The following is a 27,854-nucleotide window of genomic DNA, read 5'->3' on the forward strand; positions in this document are numbered from 1 at the left end:
ATGATAGCCAAGATATGGAAATAACCTAGGTGTTCATTGATGGATGATAGAAAGAAATTGTGGCATATATATATATATATATACACACACACACATACAGTGGATACTATTCAGTCATAAAAAAGAATAGCATCTTGACATTTGTGATAACATCGATGGGCCTCACAGACATTATGCTAAATAAATAAAGAAAACCAAATAATGTATGATGTCTATCATATGTGCAATCTAAAGAAACAAAGAAGCTCAGAAATAGGGACAACAAATTAATGACTTACAGAGGTGATAAAAGAAATGGGTGAAGGGGGTCAAAAGGTAAAAAGAAAACAAAAAGAAAAAAGAAAGGAGCACAGGTTTGAGAACTATGATCCCACATGTCGCAGGGCATGGCTAAAAAAAAAAAGTAAAGAAAATAAAAAAGAGTAGTAAAAATAAGTCTCATCAGTATTTCACGTAGTGATCTTAGTAGTCACTAATGGTCACTGCCTTGATCTATGGCAAAAAAAAAAAAAGAACTCAGTCAAAAAGTAAGCTTAAGTGAAAGTCACTCAAGTTATGTCCGACTCTTTGTGACCCCATGGACTATACAGTCCATGGAATTCTCCAGCCCAGAATACGGGAGTAGGCAGCCATTCCCTCCTCCAAAATTTAAAATATGACATAAGTCAATGGTGTAAATCAGAAGGATTCAAATATTGGCCTTGACAAGTCATGAGTATACTAAATAAGTGAAACTGGAACAACAAAGTAATTGTGACAAAATCCAGATGAGTGATATATAAACATTCAAATATTACATACAAATTATTAAGTATAAAAAACTAAGTGTAAATTATTAATTATAACTTGTCAACATCTAAAAAGCACAGTGTTAACAATTAAGCTGTAACAAGGTTAAATAAGAAGGAACTCTGTCATATCAACCTTATTTACTTTTTTTAATGAGGTTACTTGAGGATGGACTGAAGTCATATAGTAAATACACTTATCTTGATTTTAACAAAGGAAAATCTTGCAATTGAAATAGATAATCCCCTTTTACTAAATACTCTCAGGTTAGGGTTCAGGCAGGTTTCAGATTTGCAGATCTCCAAGTTTCCTTCTAGCTCTAAGACTGTGACTCCAGGTGAGAATCACATCACTTCTAGAAAATGTAATGTCATATGAAAATATAAATGAATTATTGATAGTAACTACCTCTATATTATCAATAATTCTATATTACCTATAAAACTTTGAACAAACATAACCAATAAAACTTTGTCAATGAATAATTAAAGTGAATATTCTCTCCTTATTGAGTATTTCTTTAAAATTTTAATAAACTATAAACCTAACTTTTAAGTGTTCTCTCTACTTGATTTTCTCATGAAAGATGAAAATGCTAATAAGAGATGAAGGAGTAAAGCAATAGAAATAGGGAGAACAGGGTTAAGATTCTTAGAAGCTGAAAATAAAACATAAAAAACTGGATAATTTTAAACCGCCTACATTGAATATTTATTCTGACAAAGTTACCTTCTCTTCTCTCTGCCATAAATGTATTCAATTCTTGTATTGTTGCTTTATCAACAGACATATGTACTTTAAGTTTATCCAGTTCTTCTTGAAGATGCATTCTATGAAAATTAACATAATAAACAATTAGTTTAAATATGTAAGTTAAGAAAAATATGGCAAACATGTAAAGGTGGCAAAAATAATTTTAAAATACATAAATTAGTAGAAAAAAAAGAGCATATTAATATTAACAAATTCTAACAATTAAAATTGAATTTTAATGACATCTGTAAAGTAAAATCTTTCAACTGAGTTTTAACTTTGTCTAAATAAACATACTAAATAATTAAAAACATAAGCTACATAATTTGAAAAAATCTATTGACTTACCAGATCATTTTCTAACACACAGATACACAACATAAAATAATAATAAAACATTAATACCTATCACTGAAAATAAAGAGTAAATCTAAAGATGCCAAATAAAGGCAAAAAACCCTTACTAGTAAAATGAAATTGAGCTACCATGACAAGAGACCTGGATTAAATGACGTCCATGGAGAGCTCTGACCTTGAGACCTGAGTGGACATGAAAATTTATCTGCAGGGACCTTCACAGCTGAGACACAAAACTGGATTAACTGCAGGAAGCTGGGACACAACATTTTCTGAATGAAAACCTGAGTATCTGAGCTTATCTGGCTGAAGTTCCATTAAAAAGAAGCTTTTTGTCCAGTCTAAGGGCAAGAAAGAGTCAACTATGTATGATCAGAAACATAAGTATATATTGTTCTTGTTGAGTTACTAAGTCATGTCCAACTCTTTGTGACCTCATAGACTGTAGCACACCAGGCTCCTATGTCCTCCACTATCTCCTAGAGTTTGCTCAAATTCATCATGTTTACTGAGTCAGTGATGCTATCTAACCACCTCATCCTCTGCTCCCCTCTTTTTCCTTTTGCTGTCAATTGTTCCTAGCGTCGGGGTCTTTTCCAATGAGTTAGCTCTCCACATCAAGTGGCCAAGGTATTGGAGCATCAGCTTCAGCATCAAGTGAAAGTGAAAGTTGCTCAGTTGTGTCCAACTCTTTGCAACCCCATGGACTGGGGCCTGCCAGGCTCCTCTGTCTGGAATTCTCCAGGCAAGAATACTGGAGTGGGTAGCCATTCCCTTCTCTAGAGGATCTTCCCGACCCAGGGATCAAACCCAGGTTTCCCACATTGCAGGTGGATTCTTTACCGTTTGAGACACCAGGGAAGCCCAAGAACACTGGAGTGGGTAGCCTATCCTTTCTCCAGGAGATCTTCCCAACACAGGGATACAACCCGGAGCTCCCGTGTTTCAGGCAGATTGTTTACTAGCTGAGCTACCAGGGAAGCCCAAAAGTGAAAGTGTTAGTCACTCTGTCGTGTCCGGCTCTTCGTCACCCCTTGGACTGTAACCCACCAGGCTCCTCTGTTCATGGAATTCTCCAGGCAAGAATACTGGAGTAGGTTGCCATCAGTCCTTCCAGTGAATATTCATGGTTGATTTCCCTTAGGATGGACTGGTTTGATCTCCTTGAAGTTCAAGGGACTCTCAAGAGTCTTTTCCAGTACCACAATTTGAAAGAATCAATTCTTAGCTGCTCAGACTTCTTTATGGCCCAACTCTCACATCTGAACATGACTACTAGAAGAAAACCTTAGCTTTAATTAGATCTTTGTCAACAAAGTGATATCTCTGCTTTTTAATATACTGTCTAGGTTTGTCATAGCTTTCCTTCCAAAAAGCAAGTGTCTTAACTTCATGGCTGCAGTCACCATCTGCAGTGATTTTGGAGTCCAAGAAAATAAAGTCTGTCACTGTTTCTACTGTTTCCAAATCTCTGCCAGGAAGTGATGGGACCAGATGCCATGATTTTAGTTTTTTGAATGTTAAGTTTTAAGCCAGCTTTTTTGCTCTCCTCTTTCACCCTCATTAAGAGGCTCTTTAGTTCCTCTTTGCTTTCTGCCATTAGAAAGGTATCATCTGGGTCGTCCCAGTGCACTAGCCCCAAGCATCCAGTATCGTGCATCGAACCTGGACTGGCATCTCGTTTCATACATGATATTTTACATGTTTCAATGCCATGGGGAGGGAGGAGGGAGGAGGGTTCAGGATGGGGAACACATGTATACCTGTGGCAGATTGATTTTGATATTTGGCAAAACTAATACAATTATGTAAAGTTTAAAAATAAAATAAAATTAATTAAAAAAAAGAGAGAACATAAAATAAATAAATAAAATACCTACAAAAAAAAAAAAAAAGAAAGGTATCATCTGCCTATCTGAGGATGTTGATATTTCTCCTGGAAACCTTGATTCCAGCTTGTGATTTATCTAGTTCAGCATTTCACATGATGTACTCTGCAGGTAAGTTAAATGTGCAGAGTAACAATATATTGCCTTGTACTCCTTTCCCAGTTTTGAACAGGCAAGTTTTTCCAGGTCTGGTTCTAACTTTTGCTTCTTGATCCGCAAACAGGTTTCTCAGGAGACAGGTAAGGTGGTCTGGTACTCTTGTCTCTCTAAGAATGTTTCACAGTTTGTTGTGATTCACACTGTCAAAGGCTTTAGTAGTCAATGAAGCAGAAGTAGATGTTTTTCTATAATTCCTTTGCTTTCTCCATGATTCAACAAATGTTGGCAATTTGATCTCTAGTTCCTCTGGCTCTTCAAAACCCAGCTTGTACATCTGGAAATTCTCAGTTCATGTACTGTTGAAGGCTAGCTTGAAGGGCTTAAGCATGACCTTGCTAGCATGTGAAATGAGTGCAAATGTATGGTAGTTTGTACATTCTTTGGCATTGCTCTTCCTTGAAATTGGAATGACAACTGACCTTTTCCAGTCCTGTGGCCACTGCTGAGTTTTCCAAATTTGCTGGCATATTGAGTGCAACACTTTCACAGCATCATCTTTTAGGATTTGAAATAGCTCAGCTGGAATTTTGTCACCTCCACTAGCTTTCTCTGTAGTGATGCTTCCTAAGGCCCACTTGACTTCACATTCCAGGATGTCTGGCTCTAGGTGAGTGACCACACCATCATGGTTATCCGGGTCATGAAGACCTTTTCTGTATAGTTCTTCTGTGTATTCTTGCCACCTCTTCTTAATCTCTTCTGCTTCTGTTAAGTCCGTAACATTTCTGTCCTTTATTGTGCCCATCCCTGCATGAAATGTTCCTTTGACAGTTTCAATTTTCTTGAAGAGATCTCCAGTCTTTTACATTCTATTGTTTTCCCCTATTTCTTTGTATTGCTCATTTAAGAAGGCCTTCTTTTTTCTCCTTGCTATTCTCCAGAACTCTTCATTCAGTTGGATACATCTTTCTCTTTCTCCCTTATCTTTTGCTTCTCTTCTTTCCTCAGCTATCTGCAAAGCATCCTCAGTCAACCACTTTGCCTTCTTGCATTTCTTTTCCAATTCATTTTCTATATTGCTGCTGCTCCTGCCAATTCGCTTTAGTCATGTCTGACTCTGTGCTACTCTATAGACGGCAGCCCACCAGGCTCTTCTGTCCCTGGGATTATTCAGGCAAGAATACTGGAGTGGGTTGCCATTTCCTTCTCCACATTTTCTATATTACTGATATTAAAATTGAGCCATTATATGTTTGCAGAGACCTGAAGAAATGACAGTAATGTAAAAAGAGGTTTATGACCATTGTAGATTTAGAGTTCCAGCAGACACAATAATCCACTACAGAGAGGTGTCTAAAACTGAGAGAATGCACAAGAGGAAAGCCACAACAGAAAATAATTCTTAAAGAAGTCAGGTTTGTAGATAAGAGCAAATATGAATAAGCTCAAAGCCATAAATGACAGTCTGTATATCACCCCATTCAAAATGGGAGAATTTACAAGCAAAGAGAAATAACACAATAATTTAAAATGAATTCTTACCAAATAAGAGTTTTTTAAATGGTGATAAAAAAGAAAAAAAAGTTATAAACATATATGAAAAAGAACAGGGGTTTTTGAGAGAAGACAAAATTTTAAAAAAGAACCAACTACTATATCTAGAAATGCTAATAAATAAAATAATAAAACTAGTAATAACAACATAATAACTGAAATTTAAAATTCAGTGGATGGATTAAATAGCACACCAACAAAGCTAATAAAACTTTGTAAAATTAAAGACAACACAAAGAAACAAAGCAGAGGAAACAGTAACTATATATATAGTGTGTTGGAATGAGAAGGCCAGAAAGCATCTAATAGAAATTATATGAAGAGAGAATTGAGAAAATGGAGGGGGGAGACAATATTTAATATATAATAACTGAAGATTGAGAACCAATGAAAAATATTAATTAATAGATTGAGAGTATCAAAAATTGAAAGCAGAATTAATAAAACTATATTTACACTAGGAACATACCAAAACTGAGGACACCAAAGAAAACAAGGCAACTCTGAAATGAACAGAATGAGGAAAAAAACAACAATTAATGAATTCAGGAAAGACAGTAGGCTTCTGATATTAATAAGAAAATCTGATGGAAACCATATTCCATGGTTTACTACTCACAGGTCCTATATTAAAGAACTATTAAAGAATATTCTATTTCAGGAAGAAAAAAACTCAAAAGCAATGTATACAACACAATAGGATATGATGAAAGAAGTATAAATATGTACATAACAGCAAGCAAACATTTATTAAGCAAAGCAATCAAAATATCTAAGTAAAGGTAAAACTAACATTCTGAACAACAAAATGATATTAGATGAATGAGAGGATCAGAATTAAAGCATTTGAAGATCCTTGCATTGTAAAAGAAGGATGGAAGCATACTGAAGAAATTAAGACTGTCAAATAAATTAAGCATAATTTCAAGAAAAAACATTTAAAGAATGGAAAACAAAAATTTACGAACTAGCAGAGCACGAAAATGAACTAAAAATATAATCAAATTGAAGGAAAGAAGTATCTTTAAAAGAATCATAAAAAATGAAATATACACTAAGAAAAATATTAAGGATAAATATGAACCTTATAGAACAGTGAAAGAAATGATTTGCTAGGAAGATATAACAGTTCTAAATTTTTAGAACTAAAAAACTATATTTCTTGTACTAAACAAGAAATATAATTCTTAAAATAATTCAAATTAAAAGGTATATAAAGTGGAAAAAAAAAAAAAAAACTAGTAGTCTCTGCTTCCCCCCACTCAGTTTACTTCCTGAAAAAAATTAGAGTTTGATACAAATAATTATATTTTTGTTCATAGAAACATAAATACACATATATAAAGATTTAACAAATTGGAATCTTACACATTTGAAATTAGGTTGCACTTAGGTTACAGGTTGATGGGAAGGGCAAACAAACATGCACACATATAGGCATCCATGCTGAGTCAAGTCCAACTCTTCGGGACCCCATGGACTGCAGCCCACCAGGCTCCTTTGTCCAAGGAGTTTTCCAGGAAAGAATACTGGAGTAGTTGCCACTTTCCTCCTCCTGGGGATCTTCTCGATCAAGGGATCAAACCCGCATCTGCTGTGTCTCCTGCACTGGCAGGTAGATTCTTTACCACTGAGCCATCTGGGAAGCACACACATCTATATCCAACCACAAAGTGATTAAGTTTAAATTAGGTTCTTGCTTTGTTTTGCTAAGAACATAGAACATAATGTAGCAAGATGGCCCCACAAAGAAAAACCAGATGTAGCTCATCTTAACTTAGTTTTCCTTGGCTCTTACTTAGATCACTACCCAGTGGAACACAGGGCTACAGCTGTTGGAAATGTTATTTCATGCTTCTTTAGAGGTATTCTATGCTTACAGTTGTTTTTTTTTTTTTTTTTTTTTTTTAAGGAAGAATTCACAAAGTCTGTACTGTTAATGTGAAGCATTTATAAACACTAGGGACTGCCTTGTTCTTGAGTCAAAATAAGTACCAACAAACCACACATCTTAATGGGTATTTGGATAAGTAGCTGACAGAGTAAGCGCCCAGGCACTCCCAAGCAGGATAAACATTGGCTACTTAGGGACTCAGATTTATTACCCATTTATTCCGCTGTTTCTGATGTTCTGTTTGGTATGGAAACCACAATTCAAAATCTACTTCTGACTGGACAAATTATGTGAGGTGACTGTATTCAGATGGTGGAGAACAGGCTACAATGAACTTTGATCAACAAAGAGAGTCCGAAGGACAGTCCAGATTTCTGCCAGGAGGCACTCATGATGATGTCATGATGTAGGAAGAGGGAGTCTTCAGTGATCAGAAGAAAAAGAGACTGGAGTTTGGGAAAGCTGAAATGTTTGGAATTTGTAAAGCACAGTACTCAGGAGGAAGCTACAGAGGAGGAACTGTAGAACTTTGCATTAGAATTCATTTGAGTCTTTCGATGAATATTTTGTTGCACAAGCATAGTATAACACCGATACAGTATACTAACGCGTATATATGGAATATAGAAAGGTGGTAACAATAACCCTGTATACAAGACAGCAAAAGAGACACTGATGTACAGAACAGTCTTTTGGACTCTGTGGGAGAGGCAGAGGGTGGAATGATTTGGAAGAATGGCATTGAAATACGTATAATATCATATATGGAACGAGTCGCCAGTCCAGGTTCGATGCACGATACTGGATGCTTGGGGCTGGTGCACTGGGACGACCCAGAGGGATGGTACGGGGAGGGAGGAGGGAGGGGGGTTCAGGATGGGGAACACATGTATACCTATGGCAGATTCATTTCGATGTTTGGCAAAATCAATACAATATTGTAAAGTTTAAAAAAAAAAAAAAAAGTTCAGTAAGGCAAGCTGAGAACAACCAGTGCCTCAGAACTATTCCCAGAGCTCTCATGGCACTGGGAGACATGTGAATTCTAACCAGCTAGAGGGAGAAGGCAATGGCAACCCGCTCCAGTGTTCTTGCCTGGAGAATCCCAGGGATGGAGGAGCCTGGTGGGCTGCCGTCTATGGGGTCGCACAGAGTTGGACACCACTGAAGCGACTTAGCAGCAGCAGCAGCAGCAGAGGGAAGAATCTCTTTGAACATTAGGGGTACTCAGCAAAGAACCCAAAAGGGTCATTCCAATGAACAGGGTACTCCAAGTCTGTGCTAACAAGGTGTTTTAATATATCTGAAAATATTTAAACTGAAATTTTAAACATACTTCTCTGGGTATAAATAACAGAAAAAAATGGATGGAAATCAGTAAGGACATAGAATGAAAACTCTTTACTGAAAATTTATAAAAGTCTGTCCAATAACATCAAAACACATATTGTTTTCAAGTGCTATGGACTTGCATCAAAATAAAACTATAATGCTGAAACATAAAACATTTTAAATAAAATTTTTAAAAAACTAAATCATGCAAATTATTTTCTATGGCCACAATATCAATACACTTAAAGTAGAAATCAACACCAATTATGTCTGGAAAATCTTCAGATATGTGAAATTAAAGAAACTAAAATACTTTTTTTCTCAATGAACAATCTAAGAGGAATTAGAAAATATTTGAACTTATAAAAAAATAAAACACAATCTTCGAAAATTTGTGAAGTGCTAAAGCAGTGCCTACATGCATTTCTAGATCATTATATATGTATATTAGAAAAGAAGAAAGACCTACAATGATGTAAGCTTCCAAACTGAAAAAGAAAACTAGTAAAAGAGGACAAAGCAATTTGACTGCTTTTTCATACGTATATTGCTTATCTGGAGATAGTTCCTTTGTGAAATATTTGTTCAAATGTTTTGCTCATATTTCTACTGGATTGACAGTCCTTTTCTTATTTATTCATAGGAACTATATATTCTGGGTATTAGCCCTTTGCTAGACATATACGTTTGTCTTTTTGTGCTCTGACACATCTTTCTGGGCTCTGAAAGTTGCCTTTTGATTAACTGAATGGTATCTTTCAATGAATAGAAGTTATTGATTTTAACACAGCCCTGTTTACCAAATTTTAGTTTAAATTTAGTCTATTCTTTAAATCTTTGTCTACTACAAAGACAAAAAGGTGCTCTTCTATGATTTTCCTTAAAAGTTTTATTACTTAATCTTTCAAATTTAGACCTGTAGTCCACCTTGAATTGATTTCTATGTATGATAAGAATACAATATCATTATAATATATATAATATAATAATTTAGCTATACAGCTAACTTTTAGCTATATAGGTATATCAACTGCTATTTTGGTTGTTTCCATTTTTAATAATTATAAATAATTCTGTAGTTAACATCCTTGCATATGTGTTGACATGTGAGATTACTATTTTTTGAGTACATACTTTAAAAGGCTGAAAAATGTCTCACACACAAAAAATTATGTAGACTAAGGCAAACAACATTAATGTACCAATTATTTAGATTTTAAAATACTAATATTATGTAATATTTAATCCATAGTTTTCATTTTTGTGAAAAAATTAAATTATTTTGTTACTGAGGATGAGATCGTTAGATGGCATCACCAGCTCAATGGAGATGAGTTTGAGCAAACTCCGGGAGAAGGTGAAGGACAGGAAAGCCTGGTGTGCTGCAGTCCATGGGGTTACAAAGAGTTGTACAACACTGAGCGATTTAACAACAACAACAATTCCGTTGCCAAAAAAGGTCCATCTGGTCAAGGCTATGGTTTTTCCAGTAGTCATGTATGGATGTGAGAGTTGGACTATAAAGAAAGCTGAGTGCCAAAGAATTGATGCTTTTGAACTGTGGTGTTGGAGAAGACTCTTGAGAGTGCCTTGGACTGCAAGGAGATCCAACCAGTCCATCCTAAAAGAAACCAGTCCTGAATATTCATTGGAAGGATTGATGCTAAAGCTGCAACTCCGATACTCTGGCCACCTGATGCAAAGAGCTGACTCATTTGAAAAGACCCCCATGCTGGGAAAGATTGAAGGCAGGATGAGAAGGGGACGACAGAGGATGAGATGGTTGGATGTGATCACTGACTCAACAGACATGAGTTTGAGTAAACTCTGGGAGTTGGCAATGGACAGGGAGGCATGGTGTGCTGCAGTCCATGGGGACGCAAAGAGTCAGACAGAACTGAGCGACTGAACTGAACTGAACTGAACAATTCTGTTATTCACTTTTATTCCCTCCCTAGAAATAATCAGTACCTTACATTTTTACATAGTATATATATATATGTCTGTGTATACAATTATATACAACTATATTTTTGTGGATGTATGTGTGTGTTTGTATGTGCACACACACACATATATATATATACTCACAAAAACAGTGCTGTTCTATGACTTAAATTTCTATATTTTTAGAGAACGTAGTATATATACTATTATTGAATTTTCTTCATTTAACTCAACTTTTGCTTTTGAGGATCTATACGTTGCTTTATAGATCCAATTCATTCATGTTAAATGCAGCATAGCTCACATTACATTTAATATAAATATAGTATCACCAACTCAGTGGACATGCATTTGAGCAAACTCCAGGAGATAGTGAAAGACAAGGGAGCCTGGCATGCTGCAGTACATTGAGTCCCAAAGAGCTGGACATGAATTAGCTCTGGAGCAATAACAACATATTAATATATCATGATGCACTTATATTAGCTAATTATGGACATTTAGATTGCTTATTGGAGAAGGCAATGGCAGCCCATTCCAGTACTCTTGCCTGGAAAATCCCATGGGTGGAGGAGCCTGGTAGGCTGCAGTCCATGGGGTCGTGAAGGGTCGGACACGACTGAGCAACTTCACTTTCACTTTTCATTTTCATGCATTGGAGAAGGAAATGGCAACCCACTCCAGTGTTCTTGCCTGGAGAATCCCAGGGATGGGGGAGCCTGGTGGGCTGCCGTCTATGGGGTCGCACAGAGTCGGACATGACTGAAGTGACTTAGCAGGGCATTGGTTTGAGCAAATGCACAAATCATAATGCCATTTTTCCCATTTTGTGTCACCACTGTTTCCTTATTGGAAGTTTTTATTCTACATCTGTTGATTTCCCTGCTAAGCTGTGAGATCCCATAAAAGGGTGGCATATTATTTCTCCATGTGTACCTGTGTCTAGCAGAGTGCTTAGCTGCAGCATTTTCTACAGACTACAAGTTAGTATAAAAACATCAAAACTACCCACTGGAAAGGGTCAGTTTTCATTCCAATCCCCAAAAAAGGCAATGCCAAAGAATGCTCAAACTACCGCACAACTGCACTCATCTCACACACTAGTAGAGTAATGCTCAAAATTCTCCAAGCCAGGCAATACATGAACCGTGAACTTCCAGATGTTCAAGCTTGTTTTAGAAAAGGCAGAAGAACCAGAGATCAAATTGCCAACATCTGCTGGATCATCGAAAAAGCAAGAGAGTTTCAGAAAAACATCTATTTCTGCTTTATTGACTATGCCAAAACCTTTGACTATGTGGATCACAATAAACTGGAAAATTCTGAAGGAGATGGGAATACCAGACCACCTGACCTGCCTCCTGAGAAATCTGTATGCAGGTCAGGAAGCAACAGTTAGAACTGGACATGGAACAACAGACTGGTTCCAAACAGGAAAAGGAGTGCTGTATATTGTCACCCTGCTTATTTAACTTATATGCAGAGTACATCACGAGAAATGCTGGGCTGGAGGAAGCACAAGCTGGAATCAAGATTGCCGGGAGAAATATCAATAACCCCAGATATGCAGATAACACCACCCTTATGGCAGAAAGTGAAGAAGAAATAAAAAGCCTCTTGATGAAAGTGAAAGAGAAGAGTGAAAAGGTTGGCTTAAAGTTCAACATTCAGAAAACTACGATCATGGCATCTGATCTGGTCACTTCATGGCAAACACATGGGGAAACAGTGGAAACAGTGGCTGACTTTATTTTTGGGGACTCCAAAATCACTGCAGATGGTGACTGCAGCCATGAAATTAAAAGACGCTTACTCCTTGGAAGGAAAGTTATGACCAACATAGACAGTACATTAAAAAGCAGAGACATTACTTTGTCAACAAAGGTCCATCTAGTCAAGGCTATAGTTTTTCTAGTAGTCATGTATAGATGTGAGAGTTGGACTATAAGAAAGCTGAGAGCCAAAGAATTGATTCTTTTGAAATGTGGTGTTGAAGAATACTCTTGAGAGTCCCTTGGATTGCAAAGAGATCCAACCAGTCCATCCTAAAGATCAGTCCTAGGTGTTCATTGGAAGGACTGATATTGAAGCTGAAACTCCAATACTTGGAGTTGGCCACCTAATGCAAAGAGCTGACTTATCTGAAAAGACCCTGATGCTAGGAAAGATTGAGGGCAGGAGAAGGGGACGACAGAGGACGAGATAGTTGGATGGCATCACTGAATCAATGGACATGGGTTTGGGTAGACTCCAGCAGTTGGTGATGGACAGGGAGGCCTGGTGTGCTGCAGTTCATGGGGTCACAAAGAGTTGGACATGACTGAGCGACCGAACTGAACCTACCCACTACAAGCTCCTTATTTATTTAGCCAAGGATACAGAAAACATACTGTGAATTTCTGTGCATCTTTTCTTGACTTGTAGCGTTCATATCAAAGATGAGGTGGATTTGCTATATAAGAAAAGCTTAATATCTTGCAGTACTGGAGCCCCTTTAATATTTACTACTCAGAAAGAATGTACACAAACATTTATACTAATGTTTATATTTAGGAGAATATTACCATGTTTGTTTAGCAGGATGTTAACATGATCTTGTTCGTTCATACATTTAACTTAGTGTCAGTAAGGCAACATCCTCAACTAAGTGAAAAGGCTATAAGCCTACTGACATTTCTGTAGGCTTTCCTTGCTCCTTTCTATCTAGCATCCCAAAGAGTGGTTTCACTTTATCAGTACACAGCAAGTGCCCCAAGAAAAAACCTCATTAGAGTTCGAAATTGTTACTCTTCAGTACACCACTGCATACTAAGTCCCTGGCTTAGCACCTAGTTCTGAATGATACTGTTTAAATACTGAATAGATAAATAAATGAAAATATGAATATTTATTAGATAAATATTGAAGGAACCATCCAATTTATAGTTCATAAACTACTAAGTTCATAGTCTTTTGTAAGGATATCATTATGATATAACAAGTAGATGTATTTTATAAATCTAAATGAATTATTATATGAATTATAATCCATGCAAAATTTTCCAATCATTAGATTGCCATACTACAGCCACAACAAAAACTCTGACCATAATTATTGGTAAAACCACAATAATACAGGTCAGCAGTAGTGTCATTTTAATTATATTTTAAAAACTAATTTAGAGTTGTCATAATTTTTTAATTGGGGCTTCACTGGTGGCTCAGCTGGTAGAGAATCCACCTGCAATATGGGAGACCTGGGTTCGATCCCTGGGTTGAGAAGATCCCCTGGAGAAGAGAACAGCTGCCCACTCTAGTAGTCTGGCCCGGAGAATTCCATAGACTGTGTAGTCCATGGGGTGGCAAAGAGTTGGAACGTTAACTTTTACAACTGGATTGGATTTAGAGTTGTCAGAGAATTTCTTATTAAGGTCTTGAAAAGTAAACTCAGTTTTTAAGACTGGAGTTACAAGTACTACCCAAATCTGTGGAGATTTTCTTTGACTGTTTCTTAGCCTTACAGTTTAAAGACAGCTATTACTGTATGTGCTCAGTGTCTGATTCTTTGCGATCCCATGTACGGTACCCCATTAGGCTCCTCAGTCCATGAAGTGAATGTTCCAGGCAAGGAATACTAGAGCAGGTTGCCATTTCCTGCTCCAGGCCATCTTCTCAACCCAGGGATTGAACCTAGTCTCTTGGGTCTCCTGCTGTGGCAGGCATATTCTTTAGCACTAGTGCTACCTGGGAAGCCCCTATTTCTGCATAAATAGGGGTAAAACTTACCCCTTAAACAGTCAGGACTGAGTATTACTAAACTAGATCCTACTGTATAACACAAAAATAAGAGTGCCTGGTCTATAGAAAAACCAGCTGAAACTTCTGGTTCCTGACAAGTAGATATATTACCCCTATACTTCCCACTAATTAAATATAAAAGCTCTGAACACAATTACGGGTGGTCCTTTATTTACAATAGTTTGACAATGACTTTTCAACTTAACAATAGTACGAAAGCAATATGCATTCAGTAAATTGTACTTAGAATTTTGAACTTTGATTTTTCCTGGGCTAGTGGCATCCTGCGGAGAAGGCAATGGCACCCCACTCCAGTACTCTTGCTTGGAAAATCCCATGGACGGAGGAGCCTGTTAGGCTGCAATTCATGGGGTCGCTAAGAGTCGGACACGACTGAGTGACTTCACTTTCACTTTTCACTTTCATGCATTGAAGAAGGAAATGGCAGCCCACTCCAGTGTTCTTGCCTGGAGAATCCCAGGGACGGAGGAGCCTGGTGGGCTGCCGTCTATGGGGTCGCACAGAGTCGGAAGCGACTGAAGTGACTTAGCATAGTGGCATCCTGAAAGATACTCCTGCATGATGCTGGGCAGCTGCAGAGAGTTGTAGCTCCAGCTAGTCATACAATCACAAGAGTAAACAGCCATTCACAACTTACAACCATTCTAGACCCATACAGCAATTTTATTTTTCACTTTCAGTACACTAGTTAATAAATTATATGAGATATTTAACACTTTATTATAAAATGGGTTTTGCATGAGATGATTTTCCCAACTGCAGGCATATTTAAGTGTTCAATACATTTAAGTTAAGGTAGGCTAAGATATGGTATCAGGTAGAGGGTCATTATATAGCTTCCCTGGTGGCTCATCAGATGGTAAAGAATCTGCATGCAATGCAGGAGACCCAGGTTCAATCGATGGGTTGGGAAGATCCCCTGGAGAAGGGAATGGCAACCCACTCCAGTATTCCTGCCTGGAGAATTCCATGGGCAGAGGAGCCTGGCGAGCTACAGTCCGTGGGGTCACAAAGAGGCAGACATGACTGAGTGACTAAGCACAGCACAGGGTCGTTATGGGATTCCCAGGGGGCACTAGTAGTAAAGAACCTGCCTGCCAATGCAGGAGACGTAAGGGATGTGGGTTAGATCCCTAGATCAGAAAGATCCCCTAGAGGAGGGCATAGAAACCCACTCCAATATTCTTTCATGGAGAATTCCTTGAACAGAGGAGATTGGCATGCTACAGTCCATGGAGTCACAAAGAGTTGGACACAAAAGTGATTTAGCAAGCATTCAGGGTAGATATATTACATGTTTTTTTAACTTATGATATGTTAAACTTAGGATGGGCTTATCAAGACAGAACCTCATCAACAGCTGAGGAAAATCTGTACATAAAACAAATACAGGAAGACTCCGAAAGGCAAAGAGAAGGATAGGACAAGGACCTTAGGAGTGAGGAACAACACTAGAAGAACAAATCACAGTGATAAGTTCCATAGATTTCTTCTTTCCTCCAAACATTCTCAATTTAGTACTGGAGAAACGCCAAAATACACACACAAAATGTCTCAAGGGAAGTCTGCTCTCTCAAGCCAAAGAACCAGGAAAGGGACAGACTAGCAGGACAGAAATCTTATTGATAATATGGATAATAACCACTGGAGAAAGAAGAAGAAGAAACAGCCTAGCTTTTTCTATCAATGAAACCAAATAAGAAGCCTGGACTTCCATGCCCATCAAGTGGTAATGAGGCATCCTTTCACACCACCTTCCATGTGATGTCAGCAGGGGTCAAGTTAGGAGCTAAGACTCCCACCCTCCCTGGTAGTAACAATGTGACCTTCTCCCACAAGCATGATGTCATCAGAGGTTTGTTAAGTAAAAGAGTTAAATAAGATCCAGAGTCTCAAAACATAATACTACAATATCGAAGAGACTACTGAAAATCACTTATCATACCAAGAACAAAGAAGATCTCAACTTGATTGTGAAATAACTAAGAAATGATAACAAGATAACACACAAGTCAGTGCAAACTAGTACAGCCACTATGGAGAAGAGTGTGGAGACTGCTTAAAAAACTGGAAATAGAACTGTCTTATGACCCAGCAATCCCACTGCTGGGCATACACACTGAGGAAACCAGAATTGAAAGAGACACATGTACCCCAATGTTCATCACAGCACTGTTTATAATAGCCGGGACATGGAAGCAACCTAGATGTCCATCAGCAGATGAATGGATAAGAAAGCTGTGGTACATATAAACAATGGAGTATTACTCAGCCATTAAAAAGAATACATTTGAATCAGGTCTAATGAGGTGGATGAAACTGGAGCCAATTATACAGAGTGAAGTAAGCCAGAAAGAAAAACACCAATACAGTATACTAATGCACATATATGGAATATAGAAAGATGGTAACAATAACCCTGTATGCGAGACAGAAAAAGAGAAACTGATGTATAGAACAGTCTTTTGGACTCTGTGGGAGAGGGAGAGGGTGGGATGATTTGGGAGAATGGCATTGAAACATGTATAATATCATATAAGAAACGAATCGCCAGTCCAGGTTCAATGCAGGATACAGGATGCTTGGAGCTGGTGCACCGGGATGACCCTGAGGGATGGTATGGGGAGGCAGGTGGGAGGGGGGTTCAGGATTGGGAACACGTGTACACCCATGGCAGATTCATGTTGATGTATGGCAAAACCAATACAATACTGTAAAGTAATTAGCCTCCAATTAAAATAAATAAATTTAAATTAAAAAAAAACATACAAATCAGAATAACTTGATAAGGATTTTAAAACAGTCATGATGAAAATGCTCCAATGAATGGTTATGTATAATCTTGAAAAACAAAAAAGAAAATCTCAGCAAATAGAGATATAAAGAAGAATCAAACCAAAATTTTAGAGCTGAAATCACAATAACTAAAATTAAAAAAAAAAAAAAAACAACCCTTACTTCATGGGCTAAATAAGAGATGCCAGACAAAAGAAGGAAGAATTTTGAAGACAGAACAATAAAAATTACCTAGTTTGGACAATGGAAATAAAATAGTCTAAAAAGTAAAATGAACAAAGCTTCAGAGACCAGTAGGACAATACTAAAAGATCTAACATATACATTAACTGAGTCCCAGACTAAGAAGAATATGGGGCTGAAAAAAATATTTGAAAAAATAATGGCCAAAACTTCCCAAATTTGATAAAAGCCACATATTTAGAGATTCAAGGAATGTAGAATACTCCCAAAAGAATAAACAAAAAGAAATCTGTGCCAAAACATATCATAATCAAAATTTTAAAAGTTAAGAAAAAGCAAAAATTATTTAAAATACCTAGAGAGAATGATGTATTACTTTCAAGGAAGCAATGATTCAATTAACAAAGTATTTTTCATCAGAAACCATGGAGGCCAGAAAGAAGTGGTATAGTCTTCCAGTGCCAAAAAAAAAAAATTGCCAACCTAGAATACTCTATCCAGTGGAAATATCCTTTATAAATGAAGGTGAAGATATTTTAGGTAAAGGAAAACTTAGAGTATGTTTGGCCTACCTTAAAAGACAGTCTAAAGAAAAGCTCTTCAAACAGAAAGAAAATGATAAAAGAAGAAAACTTAGGAAAAGAAAAAATACATAATAGTCTATCCTACTGTGTACACATTGCTATATTTAAAATAGATAACCAACAAGGACCTACTGTATAGCACAGGGAACTCTGCTCAACGTGGCAGCCTGGATGGGAGGGGAGTTTCAAGGAGATTGGATACACATGTATGTATCCAATATGGCTGAATCCCTTTGCTATTCATCTGAAACTATAATAACATTGTTAACTGGCTATCCCCCAATACAAAATGAAAAGTTTTAACTTAAAAAATAGGCTATCCTTCTCTTAAAGTTTTATTTTATTTTTTTTAATTTTATTTTTAAACTTTACAATATTGTATTAGTTTTGCCAAATATTTAAAATAATATTTGACAGCTGAAGCAAAAAATGTAGTATCAACTAATGAGTTTCTCTAAGTATTTAGAGAAAAGAGTTCAGACAACATATTATAAAAAGAGGAGGGTAAACAGACACAAAGAGAAGTAAGGTTGTTAAGTTTCTGAAGTGGTAAAATGTTGATACCAATAAACAGTGTAATAAATTATGTGTGTGAACTACTTAGAGCAAACACTAAGAAAAGCATATTCAAAGACATATACTCCTAAACCTTAGGGATAAATAAAAACCTAAATCTAAAAATAAGTTCAAGTGACATATAGGAAAGGGGGAAAAGGGAAACAGAGGAAACAGAAAATAATAACATAGTAGATTTTGTTATAATGTCAACATGTAAAAATATAACATTTCTACATACTGGCAATGTACAATCAGAAACAAAAACTAAAGTCATAATACCATTCATAATAGCTTCAAGAGTTACTTTGCACAAATCTAACAACAGTAGCTTCCCAGGTGCTACACTGGTAAAGAACCTGTCTGCCAATGCAGGCTGCTAAGAGACATGGGTTTGATCCCTGGGTCAGGAAGATCCCCTGGAGAAGTGCATGGCAACTCACTCCTGTATTCTTGCCTGGAGAATCCTGTGAACAAAGGAGCCTGGTGGGCTATATATAGTTCATAGGGTCACAAAGAGTTGGATGCAACTAAGCAGGCATGCATTCATGCAACAATGGTATTAGACATACAGAATCTGCATGCTAAAACTATAAAACACTGATAAAAGAAAGTCTCAACAAATTAAGTATTCATGGAATAGAGGACTCAATGTGGTTAATATGTCAATTCTCTAAGCACAATTTCAGTCAAGATTCCCACAAGATTTTGGTAGTTCAAGCTATTTTTTAAACCTATTTTTATAGGTAAAACTTTTATGGAAATGCAAAGCGATTAGAAAAGCCAAAACAATTTTAAAAACAATAAAGCTGTTTGGCTCACACTGAGTTCAAGGCTTATTATAGAGTTACAGAAATCAAAATAGTGTGGGGTTCACAGAAGTTTAGAAACTCATATTAATAGAATAAAATAGAGTCTTGTAATAGACCCACAGAAATATAGTCAGCTGATATTTAACAGTTACAAAGGCAATTTACTGGAGAAGGAATAGTCTTTTCAAAAATGATGCTGACACGATTAGACATTTATCTTTGTAAATAATGAACTTCAACCTATAACTCATACCCTATACAGAACTTAGATAAAAATGGATCACAGAGCCAAATAGAAAGCTTTTTAAGAAAAAACACTGGATAAATACTTGTGACTTCAGGTCAGAAAAATAGATATTAGATATGACATCAAAGCCATAGTCCATAAAAGAAAATCAATTAGAAAGTTGAACTTTACCAAAGTAAACCTTTTGTCGTACAAAAGACACTATTCTAGGAATAAAAAGTCAATATACAGACCGGGACAAAATATCTTCAAATCATATATTTAATTAAGCTCTTGCATATAGAATATGTAAATAATAAGTACTTTTTAATAAACAATCAATTTTTTAAATGAGCTATAAGAGTTGAAGAGACATTCGTAAAAGAAAATATAAGGACAGCAAATAAGCATGTGAAAGATCATTACCATTAGTCATTAGGGAAATACAAATTGATATCACAATGGAATATCAATACACTCCTATGGGAATGGTCTTTAAAAAGTGTTGACAAGAATGTGGAGCAACAGGCTCATATGAATTCCTGAGAGGAGTAAGAATGGCATAGCCTCTCTGGAAAATAGTTTGGCAGTTTCATACATATTTATAAATATATCAAACATACACATAGTAGGGTTACTCCCTACTATGGGTATTTACTTTAAAGAATCATAAAGCTATGTTCACATAAAAATATATTTGTAGCAGAAAACTATACATAGTCCCAAAAATATAGAAAAGACCCAAGTAGTTGTCAAGAGACAAACTGTGGTATATCTATACAATGGAATTTTGTTGTTGTTTTGTTACTAAGTCAAGTCCAACTCTTTGACCCCATGGACTGTAGTCCACCAGACTCCTCTGCCCATGGGATTTCCCAGGCAAGAATACTAGAGTGGGTTGCCATGTCCTCCTACAAGGAATCTTCCTGACCCTGGGATCGAACCTGTGTCTACTGCTTTGCAGAAGGATTCTTTACCACTGAACCACCAGGGAAGCCATACAATGTAATACCATTTAGCAAAAAAAAAAAAGAGGAACAAACTGGATGAACCAACATGAATGAATCTCAAAGGCATTATGCCAAATGAAAGCAGCCAGTTTCAAAAAGTTATAGCTTATATGATTCCACACATAGGTCATTCTGAGAAAAAGGCAAAGCTATAGGGAGGGAGAACAAATCAGTGGTTGTCAGGTGTCAGGTATGGTGGGAGGATTTGACTACAAGTGGGTAGGACTAGGAAATTTTTTAAGATGATAGAACTAGGCTGTATCCTGATTGTGGTCACAGTTACTCAAATCTATTTGTACATGTGTGTTACAACTCAAAATACTATGCTGAACATGTAGTATATATAAATTAAAAACAAACAAAAAAAATTCAGTCTTTATGTGCAAACTAACTTTAAGAATAAGAAGACATGTTTCCATGTTTCCTTTCTTATTGTTTCATTATGATACTTCTGGGGCTTCCCTCCTAGCTCAGTTAGTAAAACATCTGCCTGCAATGCAGGGGACCCCAGTTCGATTCCTAGGTTGGGAAGATCCCCTAGAGAAGGGATAGGCTACCCATTCCAGTATTCTTGGGCTTCCCTGGTGGCTCAGACAGTAAAGAACCTCCTGCAACGTGGGAGACCTGGGTTCGATCCCTAGGTTGGGAAGATCTCCTGGAGGATGAGGAGGCATGGCAACCCACTCCAGTATTCTTGTCTGGAGAATCCCATGGACAGAGGAGCCTGGTAGGCTACAGTCCATGGGGTCAAAAAGAGTCAGACATGACTGAGTGACTAAGCACAGAACAGCACGTGATATTCCAAGTTTAATTTTTAACATCATATTTCATTAGAACATTTAATACTGAACATGTTTCCAAAAAAGCTTCCTGAGAGTAGGAAGTTTGATGTTCTCATTTCATTCACGAAGCAGACTGCCTGTCACACACACAATACACACAGCAGTAACTCAAACACATTTCTTAACTGAATAAATGTTTCACAAAATAACCCACCCACCCCCAAAACATCATTACATGACCAAAAGTTTATACTGATTATTTAGCACTCTTAAAGGTTATCACTTCAAACTTCACTATTTTTTAACAAATTAAAACTGATCTGAAAAATAGCTATCTTACAATGAATACCACATTAATAAATTTAAATGAATTTCAGGAGGAAAAATCCACAGTTAATGACTCAGCATTCAACTGATAAATGATATAAAATTTAATTTATAGAGCTACTTGTAACACACACATATTTCAGGGTGAACAGACTAGGATTCTAAAAGTTTCAAAACTTTCTTTAAAAGGCTTTATTATTTTTTCTTTAGTTCTATTACATTGATGAATAAAATAAACCTCAAATAAACACCACTGACAACTAACCTCTGTTTGCATTTTCTGGATTAGATCTTGTGATTAGTTAGATTAGGTTTCACACCTAATTCATTTTATCCAAAAAGATCACTAAAGATTGTCAGAGAAAGTACTAACACATGCTACACCACAGATAAACCAAACCCTATGAAAATATTATGGTAAGTGAAAGAAGTTAGTCACAAAGAACCACATATTATATGATTCAATTTATATGAGATGTCCAGAATAGGTAAATCTATAGACACAGATACTGGTGATAGAAGCAAGATCCGATGCTATAAAGAGCAATATTGCATAGGAATCTGGAATGTCATCCATGAATCAAGGAAAATTGGAAGTGGTCAAACAAGAGATGGCAAGAGTGAATGTTGACATTCTAGGAATCAGCGAACTAAAATGGACTGGAATGTGAATTTAACTCAGATGACCATTATATCTACTACTGCGGACAGGAATTCCTTAGAAGAAATGGAGTAGCCATCATGATCAACAAAAGAGCCCAAAATGCACTACTTGGACGCAATCTCAAAAACGACAGAATGATCTCTGTTCGTTTCCAAGGCAAACCATTCAATATCATAGTAATCCAAGTCTATGCCCCAAGCAGTAATGCTGAAGAGGCTGAAGTGGAACGGTTCTATGAAGATCTATAAGACCTTTTAGAACTAACACCCCAAAAAGACGTCCTTTTCATTATAGGGGACTGGAAAACAAAAGTAGGAAGTCAAGAAACACCTGGAGTAACAGGCAAATTTGGCCTTGGAATACGGAATGAAGCAGGGCAAAGACTAATAGAGTTTTGCCAAGAAAATTTTGCACTGGTCATAACACCCTCTTCCAACAACACAAGAAAAGACTCTATACATGGACATCACTAGATGGTCAACACCGAAATCAGATTGATTATATTCTTTGCAGCCAAAGATGGAGAAACTCTATACAGTCAGCCAAAACAAGACTGGGAGCTGACTGTGGCTCAGATCATGAACTCCTTATTGCTAAATTCAGACTTAAATTGAAGAAAGTAGGGAAAACCACTAGACCATTCAGGTATGACCTAAATCAAATTCCTTATGATTATACAGTGGAAGTGAGAAATAGATTTAAGGGCCTAGATCTGATAGATAGAGTGCCTGATGAACTATGGAATGAGGTTCATGACATTGTACAGGAGACAGGGATCAAGACCATCCCCATGGAAAAGAAATGCAAAAAAGCAAAATTGCTGTCTGGGGAGGCCTTACAAATAGCTGCGAAAAGAAAAGAAGCAAAAGGCAAAAGGAGAAAAGGAAAGAACGCATCTGAATGCAGAGTTCCAAAGAATAGCAAGGAGAGATAAGAAAGCCTTCCTCAGTGATCAATGCAAAGAAATAGAGGAAAACAACAGAATGAGAAAGATTAGAGATCTCTTCAAGAAAATTAGAGACACCAAGGGAACGTTTCATGCAAAAATGGGCTCGATAAAGGACAGAAATGGTATGGACCTAACAGAAGCAGAAGATATTAAGAAGAGATGGCAAGAATACACAGAAGAACTGTACAAAAAAGATCTTCACGACCCAGATAATCATGATGGTGTGATCACTGACCTAGAGCCAGACATCCTGGAATGTGAAGTCAAGTGGGCCTTAGAAAGCATCACTATGAACAAAGCTAGTGGAGGTGATGGAATTCCAGTTGAGCTATTTCAAATCCTGAAAGATGATGCTGTGAAAGTGCTGCACTCAATATGCCAGCAAATTTGGAAAACTCAGCAGTGGCCACAGGACTAGAAAAGGTCAGTTTTCATTCCAATCCCAAAGAAAGACAATGCCAAAGAACGCTCAAACTACCACACAATTACACTCATCTCACATGCTAGTAAGGTAATGCTCAAAATTCTCCAAGCCAGGCTTCAGCAATATGTGAACCATGAACTTCCTGATATTCAAGCTGGTTTTAGAAAAGGTAGAGGAACCAGAGATCAAATTGCCAACATCTGCTGGATCATCAAAAAAGCAGGGGAGTTCCAGAAAAACATCTATTTCTGCTTTATTGACTATGCCAAAGCCTTTGACTGTGTGAATCACAATAAACTGTGGAAAATTCTGAAAGAGATGGGAATAGCAGATCACCTAATCTGCCTCTTGAGAAATTTGTATGCAGGTCAGGAAGCAACAGTTAGAACTGGACATGGAACAACAGACCGGTTCCAAAAAGGAAAAGGATTTCGTCAAGTCTGTATATTGTCACCCTGCTTATTTAACTTATATGCAGAGTACATCATGAGAAACGCTGGACTGGAAGAAACACACGCTGGAATCAAGATTGCTGGGAGAAATATCAATCACCTCAGATATGCAGATGACACCACCCTTATGGCAGAAAGTGAAGAGGAACTAAAAGCCTCTTGATGAAAATGAAAGTGGAGAGTGAAAAAGTTGGCTTAAAGCTCAACATTCAGAAAACGAAGATCATGGCATCCGGTCCCACCACTTAATGGGAAATAGATGGGGAAACAGTGGAAACAGTGTCAGACTTTATTTTTCTGGGCTCCAAAATCACTGCAGATGGTGACTGCAGCCATGAAATTAAAAGACACTTACTCCTTGGAAGGAAAGTTATGACCAACCTAGACAGCATATTGAAAAGCAGAGACATTACTTTGCCAACAAAGGTTCGTCTAGTCAAGGCTATGGTTTTTCCTGTGGTCATGTATGGATGTGAGAGTTGGACTGTGAAGAAGGCTGAATGCCGAAGAATTGATGCTTTTGAACTGTGGTGTTGGAGAAGACTCTTGAGAGTCCCTTGGACTGCAAGGAGATCCAACCAGTCCATTCTGAAGGAGATCAGCCCTGGGATTTCTTTGGAGGGAATGATGCTAAAGCTGAAACTCCAGTACTTTGGCCACCTCATGTGAAGAGTTGACTCATTGGAAAGGACTCTGATGTTGGGAGGGATTGGGGGCAGGAGGAGAAGGGGACGACAGAGGATGAGATGGTTGGATGGCATCACTGACTCGATGGACGTGAGTCTGAGTGAACTCCGGGAGTTGGTGATGGACAGGGAGGCCTGGCATGCTGCGATTCATGGGGTCGCAAATAGTCGGACACGACTGAGCGACTGATCTGATCTGATCTGATCTGAAGGGGTGGGAAGCAATGGAGGTAACAGGTAAACTGTATGTGGTTTTTTGAAGGAGTGAGTAATGACAATGTTCTAAAATTTATTGTGATGATGAGCATACAACTATTTGAATATTCTAAAAAGCACTGGGTGAACTACATGGCTTGTGAATTGTATCTCAACAAAGCTATCAAAAACTCTCAGGGAACATATCTGGAACAAATCTATAAAAATTTGCAGGATAAGAAACTTTATTATCAGCATCAATCATTTAATATTAATATAGTACATTTTAAGAGATAATTAGAGGTATATATTTAAATCTGATATGATCATTTCTTCAAAAGTTTATCATTACGTGGAAAAGGTGGTAAGTTATATAATATGTAAAATAAGATTCTAATACAGGTATGACAATTTCAATGATATTTAATTACATTATGCCACATGATACTAAATTCTAGTAATCTAAAAGATATCCTGTCTTTCAAAAAAAAATCACATAATCTGAGTATCAAAAATTAACTCTAAATAAAGAAATAGTTAAGTAGCAAAACAGGCTAATTATGTTGGTCTAACTCCTTTTTGTTTCCAAAAAAAAAGTGTTCTTTCTATAGCAAGCTGAATATAACAGACTGTGAATTAGAAGATAAAGGAAGCAAACTGTATGTTTTCTAAAATATGAGTATCCTTCATCAAGTTTTATACTTAGGGCAGCTAAAAGACCTATGTGGAAGGATCAGCATTAAGCCCAAAGGACACACAGTGCACGGCAAGAAAGAAAGCAATCCCCTCGTGTCGTCTGCAGGTCACTACCAAGGACCATGTTAGCAGATCCATACCAGACCCTTAACAGGCAGTTCTGCTGCTACCAGTAATTAGCTTGGACAGCTCTGGCTCCAAGAATAGCAGCAAGGCTACACCATAATGAGCTCAGCTGGGATTAGCAGGACAGGGCAGGGAACCAAGAGAGCTCAGGCATTCTGCATCGCGTATGTATCTAGGAGATCAAACAAGGATGGCTGGCTAGGTTATCCCCTCTCCACCTCATTCCAGAAATGAAGCACGGCAGTGTCTAAAATACAGGCTAATGAAGAGCGACACCTCCAACAGATGAGAGCCACATTAATTAACACAATCCCTAGATCATATAATACAGTTTCGGCAAGAGCTAGCAAATGTGCAACTTGTTATTGCATTATACATACATATATATTAAAAAGTCAATCTTTTTTTCTTTACTTTTACTGGCAAACCAGATTATTTCATTTTCCAAATTTTATAAGGAATTTCTCTCATGGCCTTTAAGATAGAAAACATTTCTCTCAGATGTTTACCTAAGTACACATTGTTAAAAAAAGAAACTCACTTTTGAATCATTAGCTCCTGGTTCTCCCTTTTGAAATAGGCCAGTTCATTCCATACAGCATCAGAATCTTCTTGTTGAAGTTGTTGAGGATCTGCTCTCTTTACTTTCCTGATTTCCATCCTATTTTTAAAATGAAACTGATTTCTTACTTAACATGTTCAAATTGCAATAAAATTCATTTACTCATTCCCTAAAATTGAAAAATATCTACTAACCAAGTATCTTTTTTTTGGCAAATGATATGAGACTTTTTATTGAAATTAACTTTCTAATGATATTCATGCCATAACTTCAGGGTAATCATTTGGAATTGAGACTTCTCTTGAAGTACAGCTAGTGTCACATAGCTACCCAGTTTCTATTGAGGTACACTTGAACGAATTTCCTAAAAACTAAGCATGTAGAAATTAAAATCTTAGATCATGATTTCCTAAAAAGCTAAACTACTACTATGGAAAGTAAACTTTTGAGTGGACACATGATATTCTCTGGTCTTATTTCTCTCATTCATTCTACTAGTAATAAAATATACATTGCAAAAATGTCAGTTTCTAAAAAAGGACTATAAGCAATCAACACATCTAGAACTTGCTGCCAACCAGTCTGACTGTGGTTTATGTGTTTTATCTTAAAACAAGCAGTTATCAGTAAACATCAGATAGTTAGCAAGTAGTCTTCATCCTTCTGGTGACTACTAAAAAGTTAAGAGCCTGCTAAGTCGCAGAGGCTAAATCCAGGACAGACAAATTTAACATTGGTTTACTGACAAACGATATGAAACACTTTCTGTTCTTCAAAGAAAAAATTAGATGTGACAATTATCTACAAAACATGCCAAATGCCCTTTATGTTCTCATTTTCTGTACATAAAACAAACTCTTCATTTTTATTTTGTAAAAGTGCTGTACTGGCCAATTTAGAAACAGTATTTCTCTATAGAACAGACCAATGTGTATCATCAACATTGCCCTAAAGGATCCATCTCAGAAGATGAGAGGGTAGTAGATTTTTCTGTACTCATTCAGTCCTTTGCCCTCTGTTGATACTGTTAACAGGGGAGCCACTTACGACTAACCAAGATCTGAACACCTGTTCAGAGCAATTGAACTGAGACCGCCCATTCATTCAGATAAGCTGCAGAACTAACTGATGGATAGTAAAGATTTTCAAACTGCATACTAGGTTGAAATAGTTTTAAGACAGTTAACTATACATGTTAATTTCATATTTCCCATATATTTCAAATAAAAAGTAAACTGAGTTATATACATTGTAACATCAGCATTTATTTATTTAAAGTAGTTTTTCAAGCACATGGATATGAACTATTTTTGCTTTGAGTTATACTTTTATTAAGTTATTCTATACATATTAAAAGTATATACAATAATTCATCATCTATGCTCATGATTTCTGCAAACTATAGGAAAATGC

The 27,854-nt window shown here is 36.9% G+C and overlaps 1 protein-coding gene across 5 annotated transcripts in view; it reads right to left on the reverse strand.

Moving 5' to 3' along the window:
* Nucleotides 1-27,854, reverse strand: part of CNTLN (centlein) — a 352,812-nt gene that overhangs the window by 116,005 nt on the left and 208,953 nt on the right. For all 5 annotated transcript variants that reach the window (XM_059889137.1, XM_024995809.2, XM_024995808.2 and 2 more), the window contains 2 exons: nucleotides 26,421-26,540; nucleotides 1,519-1,619 (listed from right to left, as the gene is read on the reverse strand). In XM_059889137.1, the coding sequence (XP_059745120.1) occupies nucleotides 1,519-1,619; nucleotides 26,421-26,540 (221 nt within the window). The remainder of the gene's footprint in view (nucleotides 1-1,518; nucleotides 1,620-26,420; nucleotides 26,541-27,854) is intronic.

The sequence above is a fragment of the Bos taurus genome, chromosome 8 (assembly GCF_002263795.3).
Source record: "Bos taurus isolate L1 Dominette 01449 registration number 42190680 breed Hereford chromosome 8, ARS-UCD2.0, whole genome shotgun sequence".
NCBI classification, from domain to species: domain Eukaryota; kingdom Metazoa; phylum Chordata; class Mammalia; order Artiodactyla; family Bovidae; genus Bos; species Bos taurus.